We start from the raw sequence: 11,436 nt of genomic DNA, 5'->3' as shown, positions 1-11,436 counted from the left end.
TGATTTTCACCAAGGATGCTGACACTGGGAAGGATCTTCCCTGTGAGGACCTGGGAGAACAGAATTCTTAAAGGCAAAACCAGCAAAGCTGAGATCAAGGCTAATGATGGTGGTGATGAGTCAGGGATGTTCAGATGCTGTTAACCTGCCTCTTAAGTGTTGCTGGACTTTGGTCATCTGTGCAGTATCTAAACCTCTCTGTTCAGAGAAGTGAGTTTCCCAGAGAAGCTGGGAACTCTGCAGTCCAATTATGCTGTCAAAGGAACCTGGCTTACAGGGTTTTCAGAAGAAAGGCTTTGTACAATTTTTTCTTAAACAAATAAAAACCCAACCAGGAGCTATCCTTGAAGGTCATTAGGAACCATAGCTGGTAGTGCAGGTGGCCTCTGATTCGGTTAACAAAATTTGCCGTGGGGGCCAGACTGGGTTTGTTGGTTCCTTATGCCTCTGACTGTAATTAAAGGCTTTTATTCAGCTGTAAACCTACTCATGAAGTCTGGGTCCTTGTAATCTGAGCCAGTGCTTTCCAGTGGTGTCAACTTCGGTCAGCTGAGACGCTTATCGATGCACTCTTGGACTGCAGCGCTCAAGGCTGCTGGCAGCATCCCCTCTCGCACCGCTGCCCTCTCCTGCCCTTTAACTGTCTTGCTCCTCAAGGTGGGGGGTTATGTTTTGTGTCACAAGCTGATAAAGATGTGTTTGAAGCAAGGGCTGGCCAACTACCTGTGCCCTGAGACCAGGAGGGAATTGGCTGTACTTGATGTTGCAAAACTCATTTTTGCTACAGGAATCTGGCCAAAGGCTCGACACTGAAATGCTGCCCAGTAAACGCTGCTGTACAGGGACAGGGCGCCCTGGTGCTGCAGAGGGAGGAGCAGGGTTCTCCTTTGCTGTGTTCCCTCCAGCTCTTCTCCTTCCTTTTTAAGGAAGAGAGATATTTTCAGTGCTTAATTACTAGGTTAGAGCTGAGACTGACTTACTCTCCAGACATGCAACAAAAGCAGCCTCTTTTTAATACCCCCCCCCCCCCCCCCCCCCCGCTTTCACAAATGCAGAGTGACAGTGCTTTCCTCCCTTTGGGGATGGGGGTGTGATAAGGGATGCGTGAGGTGCCTGACGAGTGCAGGGGTGTACCGGAGGCGTGGAAAGCAATGTGAGTCTTGGCACTTGAACCTTCTTGCCTCCAGGGTGCCTAGCTTATTGGGAAATGAGGAAACATGACCTTTTTCTCTGGAGAAGTAAAAATCCAGCCTGGGTTGGGTTAGCACCCCCTCCCTCTCTGGCAGGAGGATAATTTGTCAGTGTCATCACCCTATGTTGCAAACCTTGCTGTGGATGAACATTATTGGGGGAGCTCTCACCTGGTCCAAATGGTTTAGGCAGGACTGTTGGCCCCAGCTGGGCTACTTCTGCTAGTCAAGCTGCTGTCAAGAGAATTGGGTGGTTGCTTCTAGCTAAGGACCCTCTTCCTCTCAGACTGTACACTTTAAAGTTAAGTTTCTAGCCTTCTAGATATTCCAGTTACTCATCAAATGCTTCGCATGCTCATTTAAAATAGTTAATGATTGCCCTCTTCTGGTTAGCCTGTATTACTGCTTCATTTAAGTACTACTTTTTTAGTAGAGCTCTCTTGTGAGCTTGGTGTGATGCTGAGTGGACTGAGACAGTGTTGAAAAAACTTCCATATGTCACCTTGTCTTGCATCCCCAATTGCTTAAGGTTGACTTTTCCCAACTCCTAGTTGAATGACACACAAGCCGACTTGGGTGTTCAATTTCTTTTTGCAAGCCCCACTTCTGATCTCTTCAGAACCCCTGCTCTCCAACATCTCAGCAACAAAATGCATCAGATTTGAAGAAAACATTTATTGCCTAATGTGGCATCAGTTACCCATGCTCCCAGGCTGGTGGGTATCCAGAGGAGGTGATGCTGTGACCGCAGCCGTGGGCTCCATGCATGGGCTGTTTCCTTTTTTGATTTCTTTCGTTTGACACAGCTCCTTCCAAAAAACCAAGAAGGGCATAAGTGAAACAGCCAGTGCACCAGCAGGAGAGAATTTACTGAAGAAAGAAGTATTTTTCTTTTTATCTGATTATAAGTCTAAGAGGGCCTAGAGAAGCTACAGGCTTCCCCATGCTGCCCCAATCACAGACACTGCTTGCCTGGGTGCTGAGCTGCTGCTGGTGCCATTTTCCACACCTGTGCTATAAAGAGGAAACCAGGTTTTTGGGGCAAAGCTGTGCTATGCTGCGAGGGTCAGTAAGTGTGCTCTGAAGAAAAGGGGGATTTGAACTTTGAGAAATAAATAAAAGGCCTGTGCTAGCCAGGCACTCAGAATTGTGTGGTTTGAGTCCTGCTAATGCCTCAGGCTGACACAGGGGTATGTGAGTCTCTGCTCTGGTGCTCTCTTCACATCCATCTCTGTCAGCCAGATGACAAAGGTCCCTAAAATCTTTTCTGCATTTGTTTAACTGGTTTCATTTTACTCCTCAGATGCAGTGTCTTGCCTCTCAGCTGGGCACAAAGCCCTGCTCTGCTAACAGTGATCACACCAAGGCTTGTAAGGACAAACGGTTCTGGCTGATTCCACTCTTGGTTTTCTCTGAATGTAATTTGTCTTGCCCAAATTTAAATGTGATCCAGCTGTTAATGGGGGGGGGGCTGGGTCCTGCCTCCCAGGTGCTGCCTGTTGCCTAATGGGGAGAGGAGACCTGCCCCTGCCCCACCACAGGGTTTCAACCTGTGCCTATGTTCCTGTCCCTACTTCTCCTGAACCTGCGGGGGACAGCTCTAGAGTATCTTGAGGCTGGGGGGTGTCAGGGGTTGTGTTGGATCCAGTCTGGCAGCTCAGAGTAGGGTTTTGGGCACTGCTGGAAGCTGAGAATCTCCTGCCGTGGGCGAGCAAATGGTGAGGACAGGAATGGATAGACAGAATGGGACAGGAAAAGGTAAGATATTTTTTTCACCCCCCAATTTGCAAAAGGGAGTCCCTCAAGCTGGCTTGGGGACTGGGGTCATTTGCAGGATAAAATGGCCTAAATCAGGTGGCAGAGGTTAGGGCTAAGGCTGGGTCTGGTTAGTTTTTTGATGGAAAAACTAAAGGAAAAAGTCTGATTTTGTGGGAGTGGATGGTGTTGTCTCTTTCCTGATGTCCTGTGGGGCTGGGAGATCAGGGCCAGCTCCCAGCCCAAAAGCTGTACTGGACAACCTGGTGCTGGGGCGGGAGGATAACTGGCTTGTACAATCTTCCTGAACCCCACTTACAGACAGCTGGGCTACGAAACCACTTATCACACAGTACCTCCGAGTGCCAGAAAAGCAAATCCCAACCTGAGAAGAACCCAAGGTTTTTAGGGGTTTAAATGGTTGCAGCTTTGGATGAAGCAGGCTTGTGCGGTGCCATGCCCCAGGGGCATCAGCCCCTCCTGCCCCTTGCTGCAGCTCCTGGAGGCAGCTGGCCTCTGCCGGGGGGTGCAAAATGAGGAATTTCAGGGCAAAAATCCCATGCTTTAGCTATCTACCCCCTGGCAGGGGGTTACCAGGTTTCCCACTGGAGATGCTCGGGTGCAGATATTTGCTTTGGGGAGTTGTGTATCTGGGGGTGTGTGTTATTTTAAACCACCGTCGCTGTCAAAGCAATCCTGCCTTTACTTAGTCCCGTAAATCATTTCCACCAACTTGAAAATGTCTCTCCAAGACCCCTGTTTGGCGGCTGGAGCTACAGCCCAGGGTCTTGGTACCCCTGCCGGGGGTGGGGGCTGCAGTGGCTCTGCTGACCCTCTCCCACCCGTGAGCAGCCACGTACCGTTTTCCACGGCGCGTACACTATCTCCTCTTTGCTCAGTCCCAGGCACTTGGCGTGATGCTCGAACTCTTCCCAGTGGGCTGTGCTTACGCTCAGGTTTCGGGCTGGAAAAGGAGAAGCATTTGCCAGGCGTTAAATATGGACCGGTGGCCTTCGTGCCCTGCCCTTGCTGCCTCCCTTCCCCGTGCTCCCACCAAGGCTTGCTGTGGACGTGGTCTCTGCCGGGGTCTCTCACCTCATGGTGAATATACCTGAACAAAACCAACCTCAGGCATCGCCTTTTTTAACCCTCTCCTCAATCAGCTCTGGTCCTGTCTGTTCTAAGGGGTTACAGGATAGTCTGATACTCCTGGGGCATCGGGAGGAACTGAGGTTAATTATGGAGGCGGTTTTCTATATGTGTCTTTGAACTCTCTTAAGCAGCTGCTTTGCAGCTTGGAAGGGCAACAGGAAGCCTCATCAAGGTCTAAAATGCTGCTTTATGGGGTTGTAGGTAAGATCTGATGGGCTTTGCCTGGGCTGGTACTGCAAAGCCACGTGCTCTGCCCTGGGAGGCAAGTACTGAAAAATCATGGTTGCTTGAAAATATGGAGATTTTAGAACGATATCGATGCTGAATTGTATTTGCTTCCTGTTCTTTGAATATTTATGGCATGAGTGGGTTTTGTCTTTAACTTGCTCTTCCTGCTCTGCCAAGACATTTAGGTTTAAATGGGGTTTGTAAATACTCCTGTGACCACTGGAGCAGAAGTCTCAAGAAAATCACTGACTGTTGGCGAAACCAAGCTGCTGCACGGTTTTAGCTGATAATTATACGTGGGTGTTTTGGAGTCCCATGCTAGCTTGAAGTTCCTTTAGGATGGAGTTTGCATACCGTAGAGATACAGTCCCAAATATGTTCTTTCCATCTGCAGTTGGTACTGGATGAGTAAAACGTCTTCAGAGCTGAGGTTCATCAGCATCCCCACAGTTTGCTGGGTCTTGGCTTCGAGAGAACAGAATCAGGGTTGGGAAGAGCCACAATATTCAGATTTTTCAGTGCTGCAGCAGGGATAAACCACAGCCCAGGTGCGGGCAATGCCAGTAGCACCTGGGATCCAGCCCTTAGCAGCAAGTGAGGACAAATGTCCTGACGTGAGGTGAGTTGTTTGGCTCTTGGTTTATTTGAATTGTATTTCTTAAATGTGGGCCTGAGGTGTGAAGGAGCCGAAGTCACCCAGCTCCTGTCCTACTGTTGCAATGTGCTGGATGGTCTGGCTCGCTGGTGCTTGGGGTATGAGCGGGTCTGCCTGGCCCTGAGTGCTTGACCTTGCAGCTTGAGGGGGCTACAAAAATGGGGAGAAACTGTTCCTTGCTTGCAGTAATGCTGTTGTGGCTGAGTCAGTGCAAACTGTATCTCAGGGGTTTGCAATTCCCACCCCAAATGGCTCACCCTGTTTCCTCAGTAAGGAGGAAACAATTCAGAATGCAAGGCTTCATGAATTGGCTGAAACCTGACATGAATGTTCCCCTCCTTTCCCTGAGGGATTGTGAAATAACTTTACAAAAGAAGTGGTCTTCTCCTTTGGGGATGGGAGCAGGTTTGCTCCTTGCTCCCAGCACGGCATTGCTTTGTAGGGTTTAGTGCAGCTTGATGGTGGGGCCACAATCCCCGGGGGTGCCCCAGGAGCGGGGCTGGCCCAAGGTGCCCCTGGCCCTGGGGAGTCCCCTGAGGCTTCAAACAGACAAAGCGACCCGGGAATAAAATGCATCAGATGATGTAAAACATGGGCATGGGCCATTGCCACGTCTCAGCCTGTCCAAAAAAAGGACTGGGTGATAACCTCGATGGCTGCATCCGCCGGTGCTGCTTACCGTGCTTCACCAGTGTGGTGTTACCAGCAGTGATTTCGAAGTAGGTGGAGTTGTTGGTGAGACATTGGTCCCCCCTGGAGAAAGAGTGGGGAAGGGGTAATGCAGGAAAGGGGACCGGAGACCCCTGCCGTGGGCTGGAAAGGACCAGCAAAGCCCTGGCCCTGGCACAGGGCACCTGCCCAATCCTCCCCAGGGTTAATTGCTCTCACCAAGCCATTTCTCCTGTGCATTTGTCTGACCTCCACCTGCAGCTTGTGGTCTCAGCCTTGCCTTTGCCCTGGCTCCTTGGTAGCGAGATGTTTTCCACCCCAAAATAACCCAAACTGCAAAGAGCTGCCTGCGTTGGCACAGAAAAATTCATCTCCTTAAAGTCTCACCCTGGTGGTGGGAAAACAGCTTTTGGTGCCCAGCAGAGTTAGCAGCCGTGGTGCAAGGACCTCTGGAGAGGTCTTCTCCTTGCCTGCGTCCTGCAGCATCCATACCTGCAGGGCTTGCTGCCTGCAAGACCTCCGCGCCTTGCAAGATTTGCCTAAACCTGGGGGCTGTTGAAATAAATAAAAGAAGGGGCGAGGACGGGAGGGGATGGGAGAGCATACACGGAGCAGCTGGGAGAGGCTCTCTCCTTGGGAAAATCAGTCTGAAATCATGCTCCTATCTTGTGTTGAAACAGCTTTGGGGGCTGCAGCACGTGGGAGGAGATGGGTTGGGGCAGAGGGACCCGAGGGCTGCATCTTACACGGCCACGCGCTGGGTGATGAGCAGCTCCTGCTCGCTGGCGTGAGGTTCCACGTGGAGGTGGCCGTGGTCGATGAGCAGCATCTCCAGGAGGTGCTGGGGGAACTGGGCAGCCCCGGCGACGTACAGCCATATCCCCAGCAGCTGTGGGGAGAGAGAGGCAGGGCGGTGAGAGCTTTTGGGTTTGCAGGGGGAGGTTTGGGGGAGAGATTTCTAGCCTCCCCGTGGCAAAATTGTTATTTTTGACCTCAGGCCTCTGCTAGTTCTCCCTCTTGCACCACACTGGCAGCAAGAAAATGAAACCTGTGCAAATGTATGGGGGGGAAAAAAATAGCTGAATGTGGGGATTGGGAAACGGTGCCAGTGTTGGCTCCCGTGCTCCTGCGCAGTGCAGCAGGGCCAGGACAGCCCTGTGCTTCCCTGGGGGAATTGCACCAAAAAATACCCAGCCAGCCCCCCTTGTTTTAAGGTCGCCTTTGGAACTTGCTGGAAGACCACAAGAAAACTGGGTCATGTGAGGTGTTTTGGAAAGCAAGAGTTTCCCGTTTGTTGCAGATGGTGCCTTGGCAGATGTGCCAGGGGGAAAGGGAGGGTTTCCCTCTTTCCCAGGGGACAGTCAGGCTTATCAGAGCACCCACAAACTCGTTGCAGGAGTGGGGCAGCCCCCCCCGGCAGCTTGGGTCTCTCCTACCTTCGATGCTGTGGCATTGTGCGGCTGCAGGCGTGGGGCTCCGCAGGGGAAGGCGGCCGTGGGCAGCAGCGATGTGAGGTTGAGGACGGCGGCGATCCCGGCCATGGCCGTGGCTGCCCGAAAGCGAGGAGCAAGTGAAGCCCTGGACAGACGGACACGCTTGCTCGGCCGTGTGCTTTTGCAGCCCTGTGAGGGGGGGACGGGACGTGCCGGCGGTTGCCAGCTCCGCACCAGTGACGCAACCAGCACCTTTTGGGGACGTTGCCCAGAGAAGAGCCGTGTGCCCGGCACTGAGCTCGGCACTTGCCCTGGCCTTGGCTGCGGCCACCGGTGGCCAGCACTGATAGCTGTGGGCTGCCGGCATGGCCGGAGGTGATGGGGGCAATGCACTTGCCGCATTTAAAACTTAAATCTGCCCTAAATTTGCCCATTTTTTTTTTTCCCTGTGAGCACCCGCCGTAGCTGCGTCTTGCTTCCCTAATGAAGCACCACGCAGCACCCCCCCCCCGCCTTGAGTGGAGCCCAGAAGGGCTTCAAAGAGAAGGGAAGGTGTTTTTGCTGTCCTTGTCCAAAACTGGCCATAAAAATGGGGCTGAAGGGACCCCAGGAGGTTGCCCCCGTCCTGCTGGACGTGTCCCCTGCGGCAGCTCCCCTGACCCCCTGTCCCGCTGCCGTCACTGTGCTACCACACAGAGCAGGACCTGCTTTTCTGGCTTTATTTCTGTTTGCCTTTTCCTCTGTGGTAGTGGAGCCTCCCCGAGTCCTTCGGTCTGGCCCTGGGTAATGTTTTTTCCTGTGTTCTCCCCCTTCCCCTCCTCAGAGACACCCGGGGCAGGCGCGATGTCACCCCGTGTCACCCCACCCGCTACGACCCTTGCACAAGCCCGTGATGCGGGTGAAGCCTCGTGGGATTTGGCTTGAAAATTCAGGGTGGGAAGTTCAGGTGCTAAAAGCACCTTGGCTGGTCTGAGTCACGGTGGAGAAGACCCGAGGGGGTCGGCAGGTTTGTGCGTCTCCCTGTGGGGTTGGGGCTGCTGGGTGGGTGCTCGTCTCCTGATGTCCCGTGGCTGGAGGGGACCTGCTGGGTGGGGTGGCCGGGAGGGTCCCATGCCACCGTGGAGCTGGTGGGAGGGACGAGCATCTCCATGCCTGCTGCCACGCTCGGCCCTGGCGGGGTTTTTCCGAGGCTTTTCACACCTCTCAGTGGGTTTGGAGATGCGGCATTCTGGGCAGGGCAGGCAGGAGGGGGTCCTGCCCTCGTTCCTGGCGAGGATGCAGCAGGAGTGGCGGGTGGTTGTAACACAGAGGTTTATTTCGGGTCCGGATGAGAACAGGGAAACTGGGTGTTTCATCCAGGAGGAAAAAACGAAACATTGATAGAAAGTCCTGAGGTTGAGCTGAGCCTGGCTGGTGCCCTTGTGGAGGGGCTGGAGGAGGATGAGGATGGAGTGGCCAACCCAGCCCACGGGGCTTACCCCAGCTGCTGTTCCTCATCGTCTTCGCCCGTCTTCTCCCCAGGCAGGGGACAGGCGTCCTGCGGGAGATGGGGAGAGCAGCCGTCCGTGCCCCGTCACCCCAAAACCACCCGAAGAGCCAGGAACGGCCAGGGTGGATACTTGGGGAGGAGAGGGGATGCACAGAGGGGTAGCCATGGTAGGGAACCGATTTTACACCCCTCCCCCGCCCCGGACCCCCATCCCAGACAGAAGCTGGCCCAGGCTGGGGCTCGCCTACCCTGGGGAGGGGTTCGTACCTTTTCGGAAGTGAAGAACACCTCCTCCTCGGTGAAGCCCAGGCAGCGCAGGTGGGCATTGAACTCCTCCAAGTGCTCCTTGCTCACATTGGGCGTCCGTGCTGTCAGAGAGATGGGATAGTAAAAGGAGAAGGGGGGGGTGGAAGAGAGTTTTAGGGGGTGCTTTGCTCCTTGGTGGTCCCCATAGTGCAGACAGGGAGCTCACTGCCTGCCTGTCCCCATCTTTCCCCTCTTCGTATCAGGGGAAAAGGGGCTTTTTGCCCTGCCTGTGCCCATCGATGTGTCTCCGGGCAGGGATGTGCCCCATGGATCTGGGGCTGCATCCACTCACCTGAGAGGCTCAGACCCAGGAAGTTGGCATTGAAGTGCTTCAGGATCAGCAGGTCCTTGTCGCTTTGGATCAGTTCAGCCGTGGAAACTACCTGGTCATTGACTGGAAGGCGCAGGGAGAGAGCGGGGTTCCCCGTTGGTAAGCGTCACCCTGTGCTGGGGCTCAGCTGGGGCAGAGCTGGTAGCGTGGCGGGGGCAGCTCATCCCCTTTACCCTGGGAGACTCATCCCAGTGGGGACCAGTCCGGTCCCACAGCACTACCATACCCGTTGCGTGGGGTGGAAGAAATTTTTTCCCCCATCTCCAGACAAGTTTTTAGGTGTAAAAGGGCTTGGTGCTGGAGGCTCAGGGTGCCAAATACCAGGGGGCAGAAGTGGGAGGGTGCGAGGTGGATCTATCTGGTGCCCACCTCCCTATCCCGGCCCTGCGCTGCAACTGGGGCTTTACCGTGCATCAGGGTGGAGTTGTGCCAGAAGATCTGGATCTTGCTGGTGTTCCTCACCACGCATGTCTCGTTCCTGTGGGACAGAGAGGTCAGACGGGGCAAATACCCCTCCAAACTGCCCCAACTAAACCCTAGGGATTCAGAACTCAAGTCGGGCTGCAGAGCTTAAATAAATTTGGCATAGCTGCTCTCCAGCCCCAAATTTATGGGGGTGTCTCAGGCCAGAGGATGGCACCAGTGGGTGGAAATGCCCCTAGGGACGGGGGAACCAGATGAGGGGGCGAATCCCCATGCTTACACTCTCGTGCTTTCGGTGACATTGAGCTCGTCCTCGTGGCTGCCAGGAAAGAAGGAAAAAGCTGCGTATTTCACCACCTTCATCTCTTCCACGTGAGGCGGGTACGTGGAGCCGCCGGTGATGTAGACCCATTTTCCCAGGAGCTGTGGAGAAGAGGGGAGTGGGGAAGGGTTGAGGGGGGGCCATGCCGGCTTCACCCATGGGCACCACACGAGTAAAACCAGATGCTGTGCCCTGCTGTCCCACAGCCACGAGCACCCCTGGTAGGTGAGTGTCCTGGGCAAGGTCCGGGCTGGGTGAGGGGCTCTTGGTTTTTTTTGTCCCCTCCCCGCTAAGGCAATGCTCCAGCTCCCGGGATGGCCAGCTTGTTTCTGCGGTGGTGTCCCTCCTGCTCTGTGCCTGGGTCTCATTGCTTTCCTCCCATTAAACATCCCCAAGGGACTAAATACTCTTTATGCAGTGAAGGGTTTTGCAGATGGAGACTCGTGACTCAAGTGCCTGGCACTTGAAGGACTTTAAAACAGAGTGGTGAAACACTTGGGACGGTGCTGCCCAGCCTGGTTTGCACGGAGCCATGGAAGCAGGAGCCCCCTGAAAGCGCCTGCTCACGAGATTATGGGTACAGAGCTGCAAATCTTCACCCCTTCCCCACGCTCCTGTGCAGCAGTTGTGATTTTTTTTTTTTGATTTTTTTTTTTTTTTTTTTTTTTAGGAAAATAAGCATGGACAGGCAGTGAGATAAGCACTGAGCTGCTGACTGGGTTCATAACCTCTTCCTGCACCTGTAACAGCTAGCGATGCTGATAGGAAAGGCGAGGACAGGCTGAGGGCAGGGCTTACCCCAGGGATGGTGGTATTGTCGAAGGTGACCGGGACGAGCGGGGCGCAGCTGGGGTGCTCAGCGGCGAGGGCAAGCGGCAGCCCCACGAGGAGGGCGAGGGAGGCCAGCATCGCCTGGCTGGCCGAGAGGAGGCTCCTGTTCTGACGGGACGTGGCTCAGCTCCGTCCCTTATATACGGCCGCCTGCAAAGCTGGATGTCCCCAGCCCCAATGTGCTTGTTCAGCCGTTGGGCTGTTTGCTCAGGCATGAAGCAATAGCAGATGGAGGAAATTAAACTTGCAAAACCTTGGATTTCTCCAGCAGAAAAGGTGGAAAAAACCCGAACAAAACCCCAACCCCTATGTTTCACCAATACAGGCTTTTGTTCTCGGAAACTGTAATTAATTTTGCAGTGCCTGGCAAAGCGCTCGGCCAGCTCCAGGTGTGTTTGGTGGCCTCGGGGGCACTGAATGGCACCTGGACGTGGGTTTCCTCCACAGGGCAAATAAATCCCCACGGCGGTGGTTGGGTGGTAGTCGTTCACCTGCGGGGCTGTAAGGGCTTTGGGTCCGCGCCAGCCTCGCTCCTCGCCGGGGCACGGGGCTGGCGCTGGGGTTCACGTGTGCTCTCAGGGGGACGGACAGACCGCCTGGGTGCTGCTGGGCATGGGGCCGCGACCTGGCTCTGCGGTTCAGTGTGCGCCGC

At 54.4% G+C, this 11,436-nt stretch overlaps 2 protein-coding genes across 2 annotated transcripts; both read right to left on the bottom strand.

Annotated features, from left to right (window-relative positions):
* Nucleotides 1-1,875: 1,875 nt before the first annotated feature.
* Nucleotides 1,876-7,190, bottom strand: LOC126052372 (alpha-1-acid glycoprotein-like). Its single transcript, XM_049832926.1, has 6 exons — nt 7,086-7,190; nt 6,396-6,538; nt 5,660-5,733; nt 4,680-4,790; nt 3,806-3,909; nt 1,876-1,999 (listed from the first exon to the last, which is right to left on the bottom strand). The coding sequence occupies exons 1-6, from the start codon at nt 7,188-7,190 to the stop codon at nt 1,883-1,885; spliced, it is 654 nt and encodes a 217-aa protein (XP_049688883.1). The 3' UTR covers nt 1,876-1,882.
* A 1,186-nt stretch (nt 7,191-8,376) lies between these two features.
* Nucleotides 8,377-10,884, bottom strand: LOC126052077 (alpha-1-acid glycoprotein 1-like). Its single transcript, XM_049832174.1, has 6 exons — nt 10,752-10,884; nt 9,912-10,054; nt 9,616-9,686; nt 9,170-9,271; nt 8,839-8,939; nt 8,377-8,619 (listed from the first exon to the last, which is right to left on the bottom strand). Exons 1-6 carry the CDS (start codon nt 10,860-10,862, stop codon nt 8,557-8,559), a joined length of 591 nt encoding a protein of 196 aa, XP_049688131.1. The 5' UTR covers nt 10,863-10,884; the 3' UTR covers nt 8,377-8,556.
* Nucleotides 10,885-11,436: the final 552 nt, after the last annotated feature.

Source organism: Accipiter gentilis, chromosome 29 (genome assembly GCF_929443795.1).
Source record: "Accipiter gentilis chromosome 29, bAccGen1.1, whole genome shotgun sequence".
Classification (NCBI taxonomy): Eukaryota; Metazoa; Chordata; class Aves; order Accipitriformes; family Accipitridae; genus Astur; species Astur gentilis.
Note: the sequence above shows the minus strand (reverse complement) of the source record. Positions and strands in the feature narration are given on the sequence as shown.

Excerpts from the sequence above, each read along its gene's own strand:
- LOC126052372 (XM_049832926.1), bottom strand. The coding sequence starts at position 7,190 with ATGGCCGGGATCGCCGCCGTCCTCAACCTCACATCGCTGCTGCCCACG. Across the intron at positions 5,734-6,395 it reads ATCACCCAGCGCGTGGCCGT|GGGGGACCAATGTCTCACCA; the intron begins GTAAGATGCAGC and ends CTCTTTCTCCAG. Across the intron at positions 2,000-3,805 it reads TGTACGCGCCGTGGAAAACG|GAGCTGTGTCAAACGAAAGA; the intron begins GTACGTGGCTGC and ends GTTTTTTGGAAG.
- LOC126052077 (XM_049832174.1), bottom strand. The coding sequence starts at position 10,862 with ATGCTGGCCTCCCTCGCCCTCCTCGTGGGGCTGCCGCTTGCCCTCGCC. Across the intron at positions 10,055-10,751 it reads ACAATACCACCATCCCTGGG|CTCCTGGGAAAATGGGTCTA; the intron begins GTAAGCCCTGCC and ends TCTTCTCCACAG. Across the intron at positions 8,620-8,838 it reads TGTTCTTCACTTCCGAAAAG|GACGCCTGTCCCCTGCCTGG; the intron begins GTACGAACCCCT and ends CATCTCCCGCAG.